At 43.4% G+C, this 18,551-nt stretch overlaps 1 protein-coding gene across 2 annotated transcripts in view; it reads left to right on the plus strand.

The window, feature by feature from the left end:
- The window catches only part of ogdhb (oxoglutarate dehydrogenase b), a 21,985-nt gene continuing 3,434 nt past the window's right edge, over positions 1–18,551 (plus strand). For both annotated transcript variants that reach the window (XM_061060871.1, XM_061060870.1), the window contains exons 1-18: positions 1–138; positions 911–1,332; positions 4,611–4,799; positions 6,064–6,157; positions 11,161–11,276; positions 11,367–11,521; positions 12,169–12,315; positions 12,694–12,784; positions 13,861–14,040; positions 14,140–14,268; positions 14,551–14,730; positions 14,917–15,069; positions 16,061–16,163; positions 16,280–16,408; positions 16,494–16,644; positions 17,660–17,787; positions 17,872–18,050; positions 18,178–18,249. In XM_061060871.1, coding sequence (XP_060916854.1) covers positions 1,099–1,332; positions 4,611–4,799; positions 6,064–6,157; positions 11,161–11,276; positions 11,367–11,521; positions 12,169–12,315; positions 12,694–12,784; positions 13,861–14,040; positions 14,140–14,268; positions 14,551–14,730; positions 14,917–15,069; positions 16,061–16,163; positions 16,280–16,408; positions 16,494–16,644; positions 17,660–17,787; positions 17,872–18,050; positions 18,178–18,249 — 2,430 coding nt within the window. In that variant the 5' untranslated portion in view covers positions 1–138; positions 911–1,098. The remainder of the gene's footprint in view (positions 139–910; positions 1,333–4,610; positions 4,800–6,063; positions 6,158–11,160; positions 11,277–11,366; positions 11,522–12,168; positions 12,316–12,693; positions 12,785–13,860; positions 14,041–14,139; positions 14,269–14,550; positions 14,731–14,916; positions 15,070–16,060; positions 16,164–16,279; positions 16,409–16,493; positions 16,645–17,659; positions 17,788–17,871; positions 18,051–18,177; positions 18,250–18,551) is intronic.

The raw sequence follows: 18,551 nt of genomic DNA on the forward strand, positions 1-18,551 counted from the left end.
AACGTCATGACGCAGAACCAACGTCAGATCAGCACCGAAGTGATTAGACAGTGCCGGAGCGCGAAACTGCCGCAGCTGACAGCTGATCGTTTACTACACTGCAGGCTTCAGAGGAGCGTCGACAAGTCTGCGGAAAAGGTAACGAACCGGAAAGACACATTTAAGCAAAAGTTTACGCTCATTTCCGTAGACAAATAAACGTTATTTCTGTTTGTTTATCGTGTTTTAAAAAAACGTTTCGAGCGCTGGACGGTTGGTGTTTTGTGTGTTTTCCTGATGTTGTGAGGACATTTCTGTCTCAAACATTACACTGCGGAGACAAACTTTAACGATATTCATGACATTTCACGGTTCATACTCGGTTAAAGTCTAAATATGTGTTAATGTGTTAGGGTTTGAGTATTGGTAGTAAAAGTGAAGGTTATTAAAGGAATAATGCTTTAAGTTATACATCCTGAGGTGACAACTTTAGACTAAGTGTGTTTACACTGTTAATGTATTTTAGGTTTCTTTAAGGGGCTCAAGTTGTGATCTATTTGCTATATTTAATATATACTGATGTCCTGTAACATGATTTTTTCCTTGTTTGGAAAATTTGAGAATTAAAGCCGCATTCTGCCAGACTCTCCCCATAGGAACCTTTTTGGTGCACCTTACAGAGACCCGGGTCCATATTAAGTTCCTTGGACATTATTTAACCTCCAAAAAGCTCCGATAATTTCTTGCTACAAAAAAAAAAGAAAACATGATGGAAACAGTGAAAATGCTGAACTCCGGTCTCTAAAAGGGGGTTCACATATCCCTGATTATTTTTTTTGGCTTTTGCATTTATTTGGAGAAGGAAAACTGAAGACACATGCCCCAAGCTGTGTTTCTGACAGTGATGTTATTATTTACCTTCACTCAACAGGATCCAGTGAGCTGTTGGTAAGTCACCAGAACGGGGGGAGCAGGAGCCGTGAAGAAGCCAGCCTCACCGGTTCAGTTGGACAGAAAGAGGAAGTGTTGCTGAGAAGCCTGAGGAATCTACTCGTCTGGGAAACTGCGTTCTTCTTCCAGGAAGGAAGAGGAAGGAGGAACTGTGGCTGACCTGCAGCCATGCACCGCTTAAGGACTACAGTGTCAAGGCTTCGGCCTTTAACCGCTGCACAGACAGCACAGAGCTGGTCACAGCACAGACTGTTGGTGACCAAAAGAGGCTTAAGGACGTTTCAGCCTGTGAGGCACCTCAAGACATCGGTGGCCTCTGAGCCCTTTCTTAATGGAACCAGCTCTAACTATGTGGAGGAGATGTACTATGCATGGCTGGAGAATCCCAAGAATGTGCACAAGGTACAGTGCTTTTCTGGTTGTTTTTGACACCTGAGTTTTATATTCTTGGAAACTGGAATGTGCCTTCAGGTGCAGGAACAGAGGATACAGGAACAGAGACAGAACAGGTTTGGTGCTGCTACACATTTCGACACTGAAGGGAAATTCAGTTATTTTCAACATACTTACGGGTCTAAATAACTAAAAGGTAAAACATTTTTGGAAATTGCTTCAGTAGTTTTCTTGAGCCAGCAGCTGCATAATTGGCTAAAATGCCTGCAATGTAACCTTGCAGGGCAAATTTGCACAAGTGCATCAACTAGATGAGCTTGTTTTTGCCACTGACAGGCTCATATTGTTAGTCAGAGTGTCAGGCAAAAATGCAGAAAGACAGACTTTTTAAAAATAAAGGTATGAGGCTTTTTTTAACCAGAAACAGTTTTGTATCGTTGCTCTCTTTACAGCCTCCAGACTCCGTTGGCTAAATTACTTTCCCATCTGCACTCGGCACTCCTGAAAATTTCTGGAAGATTTCAAGTAGTTTTTCCCTGAAATCATCCTATGTGGGTTGTTCAAACCTCCGCTTCACAGCAGGAGACTATCCCTGTTGGACGGGAGAGGTGGGTGAGGGGGATCTCGGGTGGCAAGATTAGTTTTTTTTTAATTTGGCTTGTCTGTTTAGCGCGTGCAGTTGTTTTAAACATGTACCCCTTGGAAGAGTGCATGAACTGAAAACACTGTTTGCAAAGTTGTTTAGAAGTGTGGTATCTAAGCTCGACATCTACTCTTCAGTTCCGTCTGTCCAACGTAATTCACCCACCAAATGAACCGTTGATTGGATTAACAGTTCTTGAGATATGTCTAAAATTCCTTAGTTTATAGTTAGACACCCAGTCCCATTCTCCATGTACAGTTTGTGTTCCTTTACTCTAAGTGCACTCTCACCTTCTTCCTGAAGGGCAGGAAAAGATGAACACCCGGACTCAGATTTGAACAGACACCTGTAGGGTAAAGGTAGAAACAGACCCTGTTTGTATAGTATATGTGTGTGTGTGTTTGTCTATGCATGTTTGAATAGTGGAGCAGCACAGTAGCAGACTGAAGAGTGACTGACGGACGGTTCAGCAGGAGGAATCCACTGTGAATGGCTTCCCTGCAAATAATCATACCTTTACAAAACAAGACACAGCACACTTTACATACAGTTAGAAAGCAAATAAGCAACAGTGGCTACATATCATTAAACATGACTCATAGCAAACACTAAAACCATAAAACGTTGGAAAGAAAGTCTAGATATGGGAGTTTAGAAAAGAAGACATTAGTGGCGTCACAGATTCCAAATCTCAGGGTACAATTAGATTACAGATCTTTTTATCAAGGATTGAATCGTGGGAGTTTTTCGGCCCCCCAAAAAAAGAAATTTACTGTAAAATTCAGAATAAAAGTTGCGCCGGTCTGTGAGAGACTGTCCATTCAGGGGGGTTTCAGAGAGAAAAAATGTTTTAACTGTCTTCCTTTGTGAACATTTCTACTGTGTTTAACAAAGTCTACCGACATCGCTTTGTGGAGATTGCACTCCTACTCGCTACAGTACAGTAGTCTGAGCCTACTACGGTGAAAGTCCTGAAGCGGAGATGAATTTTTAATTTTGTTATGTCGTGTTCAGCGTGTGATGGCACTGGGTGCACTCAAGGTAATGCCGGTGCATGCCTCAGTATTTTGGTAAAATACCAGTGTAAAACTGCCAACTTTCTTGATGACAACATAGGTAAGAAAGTGCGTCTTATACACCAGATTTTACGGTAATAAGTTATTCTAATACAACAACCCTCAATCAGTCCAGCACTGCACAAAACATGTGATGATGGTGGCTGTACTCTCGGTAATGATGGCATGTTTGTCAGCATTTTAAACTGGTGTATAGGACGCAGTGTCCTATAGTCAGAGAAACGCTGAATATTCAACCTTCAAGCATTCATACATAACTCTTCCAAATGGCAGGAAAACTTACGCAGAACATTAAACTTTGGCCATTACAAACAACCTCAGAATTACAAACGCAAAAACGTTCACGCAGAGTGTGAGAGGTAGCAGATTTTGTTTCTGTTATTAATGCCAGAATGACTCAGATGTGTGTTTTAAACACTGTTTATCTTCTGTGTGGCTTCTATCAGGGGGGCTTGTTTTCATTGTTCAGTCGTTATCGGTTTGAGTGTTATCATGCTGCCAACTGTTGATGTCTTTAAGTGTTGCATGTTTGTAGTAAAACTGTTGTCACACTGTACGTTTAAGCTGATATCCACCACAGAGGAGGCTTCCCTTTTACCTTTAATCTCTGAATCCTCTCTCAGGAGTAAGCCAATTACTTAGAGTTAGAAAGTGAGAAACGAGGTCAAACACGAGTGAACCAGAGTTTTATTTAGCCACACGAGTGACACGGTTCTAGTGCTGGCAGCGCTTCATTGTTGGTCGGTCCATCGTTTTCATCCAGATCGAAATAACTCAACAACTACTGGATGGATGACCATGAACTTAAACCTCACGCCATAGTCTGTAAGAAGCCACCGGGTCTACTTTTTCTACATGTAATTATTTTTTCAGTTCAGCAGGTGAGGGTTGTCACAATACCAGAATTTTAAACTTTGATACTCCACCATTATCAACCAAATATTGATATTTGTTTCAATACCACAAAAAAAGAAGTCCACGGCACTAGGGCTGGGTATTTCTAACAACCCTACGATATAGAGGCCACAATACATATCGTAATATACATTGATTTTGGATCATGACCGTGTCCGGGACAGAATTCACTACAACAGCTGTTCTTTATTGTTGAGAATAACAGCAGAGGCTACAACTTAAAACATTTCAATTCAAGTCCTCAGAGATCCTAGATTCATTGAAATAGTTCAGTCCCAGAGCTGTGGCTGTGGTGTTATTGTGAACTGCACCGTAGGTCAACTGGCCTTTAAAAACTGTCACCTCAGCTTTGCAGCCATATTGATTCTGTAACATCTGCATCAATACTTTTCCAATGTATTTGGAAGGAGCACATGATAATATTTTGCTGTATCGATTTTTTGAGTGCAGGGATTTTTTATGCCTTTTTTGAGAGATAGGACAGTGTATAGAGCATGCTGACCTGTTTAAATCAAAGAACATTTCACTTGGATTCACCTTGTATTACATAAGCTGCAGACATGTTGAAGTAGCCTTTACATTAGAATATAAAACAAATGATCTGATTTGTTGAAACATGTTGAATAACTCGTCTCCTTTTTTTCTTCCTGCAGTCCTGGGATATATTTTTCCGTAACGCTAACGCTGGAGCTCCTCCTGGTTCAGCCTATCAGAGCCCTCCTCCCGTCGGTGGGTCTTCTCAGGGACTAACCAGTATCCAGGCTCTGGTGGGGGCTCAGCCCAACGTGGAGAAACTGGTGGCGGATCATCTAGCTGTGCAGTCACTAATAAGAGCATACCAGGTAAAATACAGACACACCTGAGGTTTTTATTTGTAGAAGATGATGCTGTTTTCTGACAATTAGTGTGCTTCAGGATGAAATGACCTTAAACAATTGGCTTAAGGCGGCTGTGGCTCAGTTGGTAGAGTCGTTGCCTCTTAACCGGAAGGTCGAGGGTTCGATCCCCAGCTGAGCAACATGTCCAATGTGTCCTTGGGCAAGACACTTAACCCCGCATTGCTCCCGTTGCTTCGGTGGCGGTGTATGAATGGATTAGTGTTGTACTTACTCTCTGATGTACGTCGCTTTGGATAAAAGCGTCTGCTAAGTGAATTGTTGTAGAATTGTAGAAACAATCTTATCAGAGGGAACACATGACATTTATCTTCAGTCCTCTGGTATCAGAACGAGATAGCCTTCAGTGACTTGATAAGAAAGAACTGACGGTAGATGGTCTTTGTCCTTGCCTGATGGGGAAATTGTCTTTTAAGTCCAATCAAACAAATAGATCTTTTTTAGAAAAAGACTTTGAGCCTTTTGTTCAAAAGCTGGTCGTGTTTTGTTCAGAATCTTGGAGGTTATCATTAAGAAGTTAAAGAAACACTAGATCTGCTATTAAGTCATGTAGTATCTACTGGATACTAGTGTGGTAGTCAAGACGACAGGAACCAAGACCAAGACATACCAGAGTGCTCAGAGACCGAGACAAGACCAAGACAATAAATATCTCTGAAAAATCATCATATTTTTAGGTGTAGGGGGCGTGTCACACACTGAGACCATGACAGCAGATAGGTTGCAGCTGTTACCGAGGGATAAAAATCAAATTACAAATGAATTGAAGTTATTTGTTCTTTTAAAAAGAGGCGTTTTCCTTCTAATCACAGTAATGATGTGGAAAGATAGACAATCAGTGGTGATCTTGACCAGTCTCTATTTAAAATCCGGAGACCGCCCAGTCTGAGACCGAGACAAGACCGACTAAAAATGCTTCTGATTCCGAGACGAGACCTTCAAAAAGTGTTCTCGAGACCAACACTGATCTCACACAGTACTGCAACAATACTGGATACTACACGGCTTACCTTCATTTAATGAGAACAGAATGAAAGCATGATTTTTAACTTCTCTCTGCATGTAGAAAATATGACTCTGATTCATGTAACGGCTCACATAGTAAGCGTCTATGTAAACAAAGAAGTTGGAATCTCCGGTCAGAATGATTTTAACTCAGCTACACACAAACCCTGAGCTGCTGTGTCGGTGTGTGTGTGTGTGTGTGCAGGTACGAGGGCACCACATAGCAAAGCTGGACCCCCTGGACATCAGCTGCGTGGACTTTGACGACGCCCCGTGTGCCGTTGGTTTCCAGAACGTTGGTGAGAAAGTTAAATCCAGTTTTTTTTTTTACCCTCCTCTGGGTGATTTTTTAAAATCCTTTTTGTCCTTGATACTTGATCGCTTTGATTTCCGCCCTATCTGTCTTATCACTGGACCCATAAAGTTGTCCCATCTCCGCAAACTTTTATCCCTGCGTGACCTTTTATTCATTATTTATCTTTTCCATGTTACACCCATCACCTCCAACTTCTTAATCTTAAGTGATCCCCTTCAAACATTGTCCCTCTTCCTCTTTTGTTTACTCCCATTGACACACCTTTACTCCACTTAGTATTAGCAATGACAATATCGACATTGAAGGTGGGGTCTCCATGACTCTCTAGGTGTAGGGCTGCCAACCTGAAGCCCACACCTTCTCACATGATCACCTCCTGCACCACACGGGGTCAGGAGGAGACGTATCAGTAGAGAGGAGCATGCAATGCTTCCAATTTTGGATCTTCAAAATTCAAATACTGATCCCCTCAGGTCATCGATGTTGTAAAAATACAGTCAGGTGTTAATCCCCCGTCTCACATTAATGATTTAGTGACAGTGCAGAAAACAAGGTAACAAGTAGATTATAATTTGCACTGTTTTATATCATTGAAAGGAAGACGTGCAGTGTTTGAATCTGTTTTTTATGGTCATTTAATTAAGCGTACACATTTAATTTGTCTTTTTGGTATGTAAACAGACTGGTAATCATGTCAGTCTTCTACTGGGGCCTTTGTCCCAGTCACTCACAGTTGAAAAGTTTATAAAATTTCATCATCATATAGAGTGGTCTGTTTAGTTATTTAGACCAGAAAGTAAAGTGTGTGAGCGTGTGTTTGTTATGCATGCCTGCAGCAAACCGTCATTGTTCCTAATGAAAGGGTTCAGGCCTCCGAGTTTAAACGCAGGTGATTGTTATGAGCTGTTAAAGGACGCTTCTACAGTTTTACAGGTTATTGTTCAGTTTCACAGAGTTCTCCTTTGTTCCGGTGACGTTCAGGTTCACAGAGGTCGAACAAAATGTTGTCAGACTCTAAATCAAGAGAAAATGTGAAGTTTGTAACCTGCAGTGTGTGTGTGTTTGTGACTCTCCATGCCTCCAGAGTTTATCTATTTATAAGGACTGTCTGTGTGATCTGGCTCCCAGAGGAAGGACCAGAACATCGACCAGCTTTACTTGTATAGCGATTTGTAACAAATGTTATCTCAAGACACTTTACAAAAACAGCTTGCAAAACCTTACTCTTTGTTTGTACTATTTCCAAAGACCCAACATGAATCCACCATCAGCACAGCATGAAGCAACATTTAAAGATTAAGATAAAGAAGATAAAGATAAACTTCATTGATCCCCCATGGGGAAAATTTTTGCGTTACAACAGCTCAAGAAAACAGGAAACAGAAATATAATTATTAAAAATAACAAGAAGTTAAAAATCAAACATATTTACATCAGTTGAATAAAGAGAGAAACATTTTATTGAAATGAGTCATGAGGTGGTGATGTTGTTAAAGAGTCTGATTAAACAGTCTGACTGCAGATGGGATGAACGACCTGCTGTAGCGCTCTGTCTTGCAGGGTGGGTGTCTCAGTCTGCTGCTGAAGGAGCTGCTCAGGGCCCCCACAGTGGGGGGTGAGAGGGGTTGTCCATGATGGATGTCAGCTTCACTAATGTCCTCCTCTCACCCACCTCCTCTACAGAGTCCAGAGGACAGTCCAAGACAGAACTGGCCCTCCTGACCAGTCTGTTCAGTCTCTTCCTGTCTCTCTCTGTGCTCCCTCCTCCCCAGCAGACCACTGCATAGAAAAGTGCAGACGCAACAAAGTTATAGTGGCAACCAGTTAGCTTTATCACTATCAGCTTGAAACCTTTGATGATTTATTTTACAACAAATGCTGCATTCAGGTGCTCCTCGGATGGTCCCGAGTTAATAATAATAATAATAAATTAGATTTATATAGCGCTTTTTTCAATACTTAAAGATGCTTTCACTGGAAACAACATAAACAAAGCAAAAACTATGAGAACAATACAACAGATAAGTAATGTAAAGGGAAAAGGATGAGTTGGGATGTTGTATTTTCTGACTTCAGTGTGATCACACGTTTTCAGTTCTGAAAGTGTGAATGTTGTAACAACAACAACAAACAGGTTGGATGCTACGAAGAGGATGTGTGAAATGTCTCTTTTATATTTTTGCAACATGTTGATGTGCAACTAACCCAAAAGTATCTTAACATTAATAAAAACATCTTTTTGCCCCTGATGGGATGACGAATATGACGTCATGTCTCGATTGGCATACACTGTACTGGAGATTTTTTTTTTTTTACTACTGACCCGTTTGGATTTTATGAGCGGTACGTGTTATCCATAGTAAGGCGTGTAGCTGACCTGATTGACAGGTGGGCGCGGTGTAACGGTTTGTCAGGAGGTTTAAAACCCGCCTCAGCTCCAGCTCTCAGCCTGTCGTTAGGTTGACTGAAAGTTAGACTGAGACAGCATTTCCAGCATGGAGACCGCCATCGATGGGACTCCAGCGCCCCCTGCAGGAACAGACGGGTGACGTCACTCAGGCTTCATCCATTAATATTTACAGTCTGAGGTCAACACTAAAAGGCCCTCTGTGTGTTTTTTTTCTTCTTTTTGCAAAATGATATGCCTTTAAGTGCTGCAAGCAACAAACCGCTAATTCTTCTTTGGAGTCATTGTTTTGTTTTTAAAGGAGACTTGCAGCTTGTTGTACTTTTAATGGCTTCTACTGAAGCTCACAAGATTCTGCACATGGCTGTAGAGAACGCTGACTCAGTTTATTGACCTGCAGGGGTTGTGCTTCTTGGAAAGGCGGTGAATCTGTGTAGTGTGTGTTTTTGGCTCCTCCTGACCTTTGCTCAGCGTCCAGCGGGGTCAAACACGACTCATCCAGGCTTATCTGTGCCTGCTTCCTTAAAATGTCAGCGTGATTAGATCGCAGGCTGACTCTTTTTGATCGCTGCGTTGGAACGCTCTGGCTCTGCTTTGTGCCATCGAAAAAAACAAATTATGTGATTTTTAGGTGCAAGGAGGTTAAACAGAGGCGAGGGTGGAGGGAGGGTAGTCTAAAGATTATTTACACAACGCACAGAGAGAGAGAGCTGACTCTGCCGTATCGGATTGAAAACCTCCTGTCCTCAGCACAGCACAGCACAGCACAGCACAGCACAGCACCCACTTTGCTGACAGAGATGTACAGACAGACAGACATCCAACTTCCCCCTCCTCCCCTCTTCCCGTTGTCAGTTCCTTATCGTCTTATTTCTGTTTGGTGCAGCTAGGACGTCACTTGTGTTAGATAAACACAAGCTAACCATATAATGTCTCAGACTGCTCTTCAGAGCTCTGTAGACATCCCACCATTTAAGCAGCAAACAACCCATCAGTCCTGTCCTGTTTGCCTTCGGCTACGAGCACATTAACATCTTGTCACTGTGTTGTAGATATCATACTGTGCAGTTTATTATTTTAGTGTCTCTGTTGTAAGAAAGGACTGAAGCTTTAAAAAAAACATCAGATACTGAGTCATAACTTGAACCAAAGGAGAGAGAGAGAGCACTGTCTTAATTGCACAAATAGGAAACGTTGCCAGTGTGTTTGTGAAATTTAAACAGTCCTCAGGAGATTGCTTCCTATTTTATGTACGGTAATTAAAAATCTGAAAATACCCGATATTGTGCGTCTAGAAATCTATTTCTGTTTCTGTGGTATTGAATCAAGTGTTGATATTGTTTGAGTTTTAATAGTATCACATCTTATTTTCAGAGTCTGGCATTATTAAATAGAATAACCTTAATTTGCAATGATGTAATGCTATTAGGGCTGCATGGTGGTGTAGTGGTTAGCGCGGTTACCTCACAGCGGGGAGGTTCCTGGTTTGAATCCCCGTCTGACAGGAGCCTCTCTGTGTGGAGTCTGCATGTTCTCACCGTGCATGTGTGGGTTCCTCCCACAGTCCAAAGACATGCTCGTTAGGTTCATTAGTGACTCTAAATCGCCCATAGGTGTTAATGTGTTTTTTGTCTCTTTATGTCAGCCCTGTGATTGGCTGGTGAACAGTCCAGGGTGTAGCCCCGCCTCTCGCCCAATGGAAAGTAAACTGCAGGACAGAAACAGATTAAATAAAAGAGTAAACACACATAAAATCATTAAGGTAGAGCACAAAACAAAGACTTCCATGTGAAATACTACTGTCAGGTTTTAAGGGTATTCGTTCAGCGCCTCGGGGGTCTTTGTGGAGCAATCTAAACCATTCGGAGATTGTAGGAGAGCCTCGGCCTCCTGAGGGACCAAAAGATAAAATTGGAAACAATTAGACTTCTTGAAGGGGAACATGACCGATTTAATACTTGAAGGTCGTTTTGCTTGTAATGGGGAGGGTCTTCTCTGCCTGCGAAACTAATTCTGACGGAGCTGATGATGTCATAGTGATGTCATCAGGGTCACCTCGGTTTGAGCTCATTGTTGGGTCCAGCTACTTTTCATTTTCATTTAATTTAATTTAATTTAAATTTTATTTCTAACATTTTAAAAATAAAATAAAAGTAAACATTACAAACAAAGCAAACAACAATCAAAGCATACTTTCTGTAGTGACTTCAGTCGGAGAATTTGGGCTTCTAATTCAGTGGTTCCCAAACTTTGTCTGCATGGCCCCCCGTTGGCAGATGATATCCCCCAACTCCGGACTCAGCTACAGTCCTGAGTCCTCTCTCGGGACGTTATGCAAGATTAGACAGCTTCAGCATTTCATGGAGTTAAAACGATAAAGATTAAATAAAGCAGCAGGAATAGTATACTGCAGGAAATCTTGCATTGGGTTGTGTTTCCTTTTGTAATCATAGTAATGGTTAAATGTCAGCCTCGTTGTATTTCCCCGTCTCGTCTCTCATCCTCACATTGACCTGATTTAGATGACTGCGCTCGCGTGCTGAGCTTCTTCTTCCTAATGTCCGTGTCTTTTCTGACAGGTGTCTACGGGCTGGCCGAGTCCGACTTGGACAAAGTTTTCCGGCTTCCCACCAAAACCTACATTGGAGGCAATGAGAGCGCTCTGCCTCTCAGGGAGATTATACGCCGCCTGGAGGTAAAGTGCTGAGTGCAGCTTGTAGATTTAACATCAGTCGATACCTGAATTAGACATTCAAACACCTTCAGCTGTCCCTCTGTCTCGTAGACGGCTTACTGTCAGCACATCGGGGTGGAGTTTATGTTCATCAACGACCTGGAGCAGTGTCAGTGGATCAGGCAGAAGTTTGAGACTCCAGGAATCATGCAGTTCAGTCTGGAGGAGAAGAGGACACTGCTGGCCCGGATGATCCGATCCACAAGGTCTGTTTTTTTGACATTCCTCCGCACACCTCAGTGAATAAAGGGAGAAGCATGCAGAGCAGGTGGGGTTGGAGGGCGGGGGTGGGGGGGTGTTAGGCCTCGTCCACATGTAGGTTGGTATTTTTGGAAACACAGCTTTTTCTGTTTTGGCCTTCTGTACACAAACTGCTTTTAGGTCACTGAAAACGCTTCTTCAGTAAAACTCCTTCCAGGGTGAACATCTTCAGAAACTCAGTTTAAGGTGTTTCTGTGTAGACGTTAAAACAGAGTCAGGCTTGTAACTTCATGCTTTACGCCGGTTTCTCCTCCGTTTGACGCCATTGTGCGACGTTGACACTTTGGTTGACATGAGATTAGTTCGATGGCAGACGTAACAAAACTAGTGCTGGTGCTAACGTTGCTAACTGGACTTTTTACATGCTCACACATATACACACAGCTACTCTCCCACTATGTGGACGAGCAGAGACGCCTGATTGGGCTGAGTGCTCATGACAGCCGTGCGTTTAGCATTTTTATGTGGATGAAGATTTTTTTAAATGGAGGAGGAAACCCTCTGTTTTCAAAAAATACCCGCCTACGTGTGGACTAGGTCTCAGATGCTCTGACGTGAAATGTCCAACAGCAGCTCCTCCACCCGTTCACAGGTTCGAGGAGTTTCTGCAGAGGAAGTGGTCGTCAGAGAAACGATTCGGCCTGGAGGGCTGCGAGTCGCTCATCCCGGCCCTGAAGACGATCATCGACAAGTCGAGTCAGAGCGGAGTGGAGAGTGTGATTATGGGCATGCCTCACAGGTAAACGGCGTTACAACATTGTTTACAGTACTTCAGTCACCTTAATTGAATTCAATGAATTGTTTCTGGCTCTGCAAAGTAAATGTTTGGAGGATCCAATCAAAAAGAGACAGCCTTGACGTGCCAATATGACACGTTGCAATGTTACAGGTCACGGCCTCTTCGGTGTCATAATGGCTCAGAAAAAATGGCTGTTGAAATGTTTTTCTATGACATACGTCAAAAAGCAATTTCTCAGAAACCCCAGGAGGGAAGAGAATATTTTAAATTCCCCAGTTTGTGGACTTTATTTACAGAACATCAAGGCAAAATATTTCTTGTTGTGGTTTGAAGCTGTGATGTCTTGTAGTCAGGACCTTCCTGATTATCTGTCTGCAGGGGGAGGCTGAACGTCCTCGCTAACGTGATCCGGAAGGAGCTGGAACAAATCTTTTGCCAGTTTGACTCCAAACTGGAGGCTGCAGACGAGGTTTGAACATAAGCTGCTAACATGGAGATCAATGTTTGTTGCAATCGCTGGTTCTAAAGCTTCGGACATGCTCTACAAATTAATCTGTGAATAACGATTTGATTTATCATTAAAACCAGAAAGGCCAAGAAAGAGGGAAACATTTCTAGAGAAAACTCAGAGAAGGAAATTCAAGGAGCTACAGTAGATTTAACTCTGACCCCTAGTGTTTAAAACGGGTACTGCAGAGAGCTGTCTCCCCCCCCCCCCTCCTCTCTAGAGTCCATGCTCACACAGGTCACCATGTGGTGGGCTCTGAAGCTTCAGTGTTTATCCAGCTCTGCATGGGTCTGTAAACCTTTCTGTGTTCTAACCTCTCTCCATTTTTCAAAAGCATCTCCAATATTGATCCTAGTTTGAGCACGTTTCTGCTCGTGGAGCTTATTAGAAACATGCAGAGGCTTTTTAGGTCGGGTACAATCACTTCTATCTGAACCACTTCTCTTGCCCGCTTCCATCGTTGCAACACCTGTTGACCTGATAACTGCTCTCATATCTGACAAACCGAGGGGCGTCCAAAACGGCCGTGTGGGGGCGTGTCTTAAAAGCGCCTACCTTCTCTGGTCCAAACAAATCCAGAGCATTCAGGAGCAGAATCTAAAGTTAGAAGGAGGACATACTGGCTGCTGCATTGTTGTTAGAGAAGCCAGCACTTCAACATGTTTCCTTAATGATCACATAGTAAGATACCTTTATCATTTAATATTCATAAGCAGGCAACTGGGATGATCTGTGGACATGTGAGAAACACTATTCTGCCTGTCAAAAGTTATTGTATTATTAAATCGACTATTAAACCTGATTTTACTCAGATTTTTCCCAACTTGTGTCTTGGAGAATACCAATCACTCGCCAAAGGTAACGCCTTTTGAAGATATGCTCCACATTTTTGCGGTTTCTTTCAGGTGGATTTTATCTTTGTCTACCAGTTTCCGCTTTTCCAGTCTTGATGCTAAGCTAAGCTAACAGAGAGGTTGAAGAAAGGTCAACACCAAACAGTTAAAAACATTTACTACTTCCTGACGTTCTGCTCTCAGGGTTCTGGTGACGTCAAGTATCACCTGGGGATGTTTCACAAGAGGATGAACCGAGTCAGCGACCGGCAGATCACGCTGTCACTCATGGCGAACCCGTCTCACCTGGAGGCGGTGGACCCGGTGGTTCAGGGGAAGACCAAAGCGGAGCAGTTTTACTGTGGAGACACGGAGGGCAAGAGGGTACGCCGAGTCAGCTCGTTTTGTAAACACACTGAGTTAAAAAAAAAAAAGAAGCTGCTCTGCTTGACACATGTTTGTAACCTGATGAATGTTTTGCAGGTGATGTCTATTCTGATTCACGGTGACGCTGCGTTTGCAGGACAGGGTATCGTGTACGAGACGTTTCACCTGTCTGACCTGCCGTCATACACCACACACGGCACCGTACACGTAGTGGTCAACAACCAGGTACACGAGAAGGCTCTGACTCAGAGTTAGCACATTTTGTACTTCTTTCTATTCTTCTATTTCTTTGTTTTTATATTCTATTTAATAATTGATGCAATGTCTGAATCCCCCCTCCTCCCTCGGATAAATCTAATCTTTCTGTTTCATAATTGCACCTCTGCAACATCGTGAGACTCACAGCTGACAGTTAAAAGGATATACATTTGATGCAGCACAAGCCGAGCTGTGCTCTCCTCTCCATTGTGAGAAATAAAAAGTGACTCAATCCGATCGTCCACACAGATCGGCTTCACCACAGACCCCAGGATGGCGCGTTCATCTCCGTATCCCACAGACGTCGCTCGAGTCGTCAACGCTCCCATCTTTCACGTCAACGCAGACGACCCCGAGGCTGTGATGTACGTGTGTAATGTGGCTGCCGAGTGGAGGAACACTTTCCATAAAGACGTGGTCGTGGATCTGGTAAGTACTTTTATATTACTCTTATTATAGAGGCCGATGTTTCCTCATCTGGATTTAAAGTTTAAAATGAATGAAGAGAAAAAAAACACGAGGTCATGTTGGATTGGTTGGCGTTTCCAGAGCAGAGGTTTCTTGTGATGCTTTGGTGGAGGAGCAGTTCTGTAACATTGACCTCCTCTCATCCAGGTGTGTTACAGACGCAACGGCCACAATGAGATGGACGAGCCGATGTTCACTCAGCCGCTGATGTACAAACAGATCAAGAAGCAGAAAGGAGTGCTGAAGATGTACGTAGAGAAACTCATCGCTGAGGGAGTCGTCACAACACAAGCGTATGAGGTAAACAAACTTCTGCTGTATACGCTGTTTAACAAATAGATTAAGCTTCCTTACACCTCACAGCTGGAGACCATCCCAGTCGGATGGCGGGGGGGGTCTCCAGAGGCAAGATATAAGACGCTATAAAGAGAATATTTGTCTTTGTATCAATGCTGCGTGTAGTGTAACAGAATCTCAATGTGAACTAAAGAGAGGAGAAGAACATCCTGGAGAACAGGAAACATGCAGCAGCAGGTTGATTAGAGCACGGAGATGGTAGAGGTGGCGTGCAGACAGTCTATGGTCGTGCAGCGATCACAGGGAATAAAGGTCACCACCCCCTCCCACTGGCCCCTCCCACTGGCTCCAGGTGAATTCTCCTGATTATATCCTGCTGAGTTCTCACATCAGATCACTCTGACTTTCTGCAGACTAAATACGAGGAGGCTGGAGGAGAAACATCCAGATGTTTGAGTGATCACATGACGCTCAGAGTGATCACATGACGCTCAACCTGAAAATTTCAGGACATTTTAATGAGTTTTGTGCAGGTGTGAATGCACTAATATAAATGGAGAGTTGAGGAGGCGACACCGGCTAAATTGCACAAATACAAAATGTTGCCTATTTATTAAATTTAGACAGTTTGCAGAAGTTTGCTTGAATTATTTTGTAAATAAAACATGACATTCTGTAATTTTGGGTGCTTAGAAGTTCAATTTTTTTGCAGGTTTTGATATCGTTTGAATTTTACAAGTACATAAAAGTTTAGTCGTGACAACCCTACACTAAGCGAAACATTCCCATCAGTGTCAGCTTTACTTTTGGGCAAATGTGCAATTTCTTAGCATGCAAAACTCAGTCTTCAATGTCCGTAATTATCAGCGAATTAGTATGTGAACATGTTAGCACCCTGATGTTAGCATTTAGCAGCCCTGTGTGTGCAGCCTCACAGAGCCGTGAGACTCTTCTTATTTAGATACTTAACTCGTGTCAATCTTCTCTGATTCAGGAGGAAGTGGCGAGGTACGATAAAATCTGTGAAGATGCTTTCAATCGCTCCAAAGACGAGAAAATCCTGCACATCAAACACTGGCTGGACTCACCGTGGCCCGGTACGAGCCTTGTTTTTACACCATTAAATGAATCCTGTTTATTCATCGCAGTACTTCTTGTTGTTGTTTCTTTCATGCATTTTGAGATCGTGTCGTGTTTGTGTGTATTTCTGCAGAGTTTTTCACGCTGGACGGACAGCCCAAAACCATGACCTGCCCTCCCACCGGCATCAGTGAAGAAGAGCTCGGCCACATCGGAAACATCGCTGCGTCGGTCCCCGTGGAGGACTTCACCATACATGGAGGTGCTCACTTAATAACCTGTTTCTATAAATAACCTCTGGACATCTCATTACAGTCTGCGTTTGTCCTGCATGTCTGTGTTTTTAGGTTTGAGCCGCATCCTAAAGGGACGCACTAACATGGTGAATCAGAGAGTGTGTGATTGGGCTCTGGGTGAATATATGGCCTTTGGTTCTCTGCTCAAAGAAGGGATCCACGTTCGTCTCAGTGGACAGGACGTGGAGAGAGGAACATTCAGGTAATTAAAGGACTAAATATTTACATTCCTTTTTTTAGTACTGATGTTTGTGTTAGAGCCCAAATTAGTGTTTTAATTGTTTTGTATTTAATTACTGCCTGAGAGATAAATCTGTGTTATGATTTACCTGCATGTAATACCAACATACACCACCGTGTGGAGCCTTGGCTTTGTGTGCATAAAGCCAAGGCAGTGGTGTTACTGAACGCAAACACTTTTTGACCGTGTCTGAGTGTTAAAGGTAATTTGTGTTGTTGTGGTTTGGGCAGCTGTGGATTAGTGGATGATGGGTTCTCAACCCGAGTGTAACGGGTTTGATCCCCAGCTCCTGCAGCCACATGTCCAATGTGTCCTTGGGCAAGACAGTAAACTCCAAGTTGCTCCCTCTGCTTGGTCAGCAAGCCCGAATACGATTTCTCTCCCCCACTGGTCTGCGTCCACTTTAGTAACATCATTCAGTGTCTGAGTACACTTGCATATATACACAGTCCGATACAGCAGGGGGCGGTATGAACATAGTTGGTTTGCAATTCCACCAAACAGCAGACAGAAGAAGAAGCAACCATGGCAACCACTCGCGGGCTGATGTCCATCCTGCTAACTGTGGATGTTTTTGTCATTTCTAAGACGCCAACATTGACCCTCTTTCTACTTCCTACATCTATCGTGCAGCTCAGTGCTGCGCTGATCCAACATTTTTTTTTTGAGGGAACAGGCCGTTTAGAATGACGTCATATAGCACTCCTCTTCCTTGTTTGAGCTCAGTGGCGTTCACATCTCTAGAGTACACATGAATCGTGCCCCAGATGACCTTTTCAAGCAGGCTCATACACGGTACCTGAGTACGGTATGTTTGTGTTCACACTCAGAAAATGAACCAGACTTTGAGGTCAGGCGTACTCGGATCCGGGCCCTAATGTGAAACCATCCTTATAGTGTTCCCACTCAAAAGGAATCTCTTTCACAACCATCTTCAAACAGTTTTTAAAATCCTTTCCAATGATTTTCCTCTCAGCCATCGTCACCATGTCCTCCACGACCAAAACGTTGACAAGAGGATCTGCATCCCGATGAACTACGTCTCCCCCGATCAGGCTCCTTACACCGTCTGCAACAGCTCTCTGTCCGAGTACGGAGTTCTGGGTGAGTAACATTCACACACACACACTCTTTCTGGAAATACTTCTGTTCAACAGTTACCAACAAGGCGGTCCATTCTGTGTGCAGGTTTTGAGTTAGGCTATGCCATGTCCAGTCCCAACGCTCTGGTTCTGTGGGAGGCCCAGTTCGGCGACTTTAACAACACGGCTCAGTGTATCATCGACCAGTTCATCAGCCCGGGTCAGGCCAAGTGGGTCCGACAGAACGGCATCGTGCTGCTGCTTCCTCACGGCATGGAGGGAATGGTGAGAGAAGTCATCTTTATTATTTCACCATGCTGTGAAACCAAACGCTGTGATCTGTGCTGATCCAGATTATCACAAGAGCTCTGTTTGAAAAATAGATTTTTTGATTTTGCATTTTCTCCCTCAGGGTCCGGAGCACTCGTCGGCCCGCCCTGAAAGGTTTCTACAGATGTGCAACGATGACCCCGACGTGTTCCCTGTGAGTTCATGTCAGACAGGACAGAGAGACAGTTTTTAGATATATTCATCAGAGCTGGTCACATGTCTCCTGTATCTGTGACCCGCCACCCCAACGCGACCTCCCACCACTCAAAGAGAAAAGCACAAATAATGTGTTTATGGAATCTACCTAAAATGTGCACTCATTTTATTTCAGCAGAGCAAAAACGTCTTTCACGTGTTTCACGGTCCTGTTCAGCCCGCTGAGAAATGCATCTCCAGAATGTCAATACAGGGCGCCAGTAGCCTGGTGGTTAGTCCGCATGACACAATCGGAGGCTG

The sequence above is a fragment of the Labrus mixtus genome, chromosome 17 (genome assembly GCF_963584025.1).
Source record: "Labrus mixtus chromosome 17, fLabMix1.1, whole genome shotgun sequence".
NCBI classification, from domain to species: domain Eukaryota; kingdom Metazoa; phylum Chordata; class Actinopteri; order Labriformes; family Labridae; genus Labrus; species Labrus mixtus.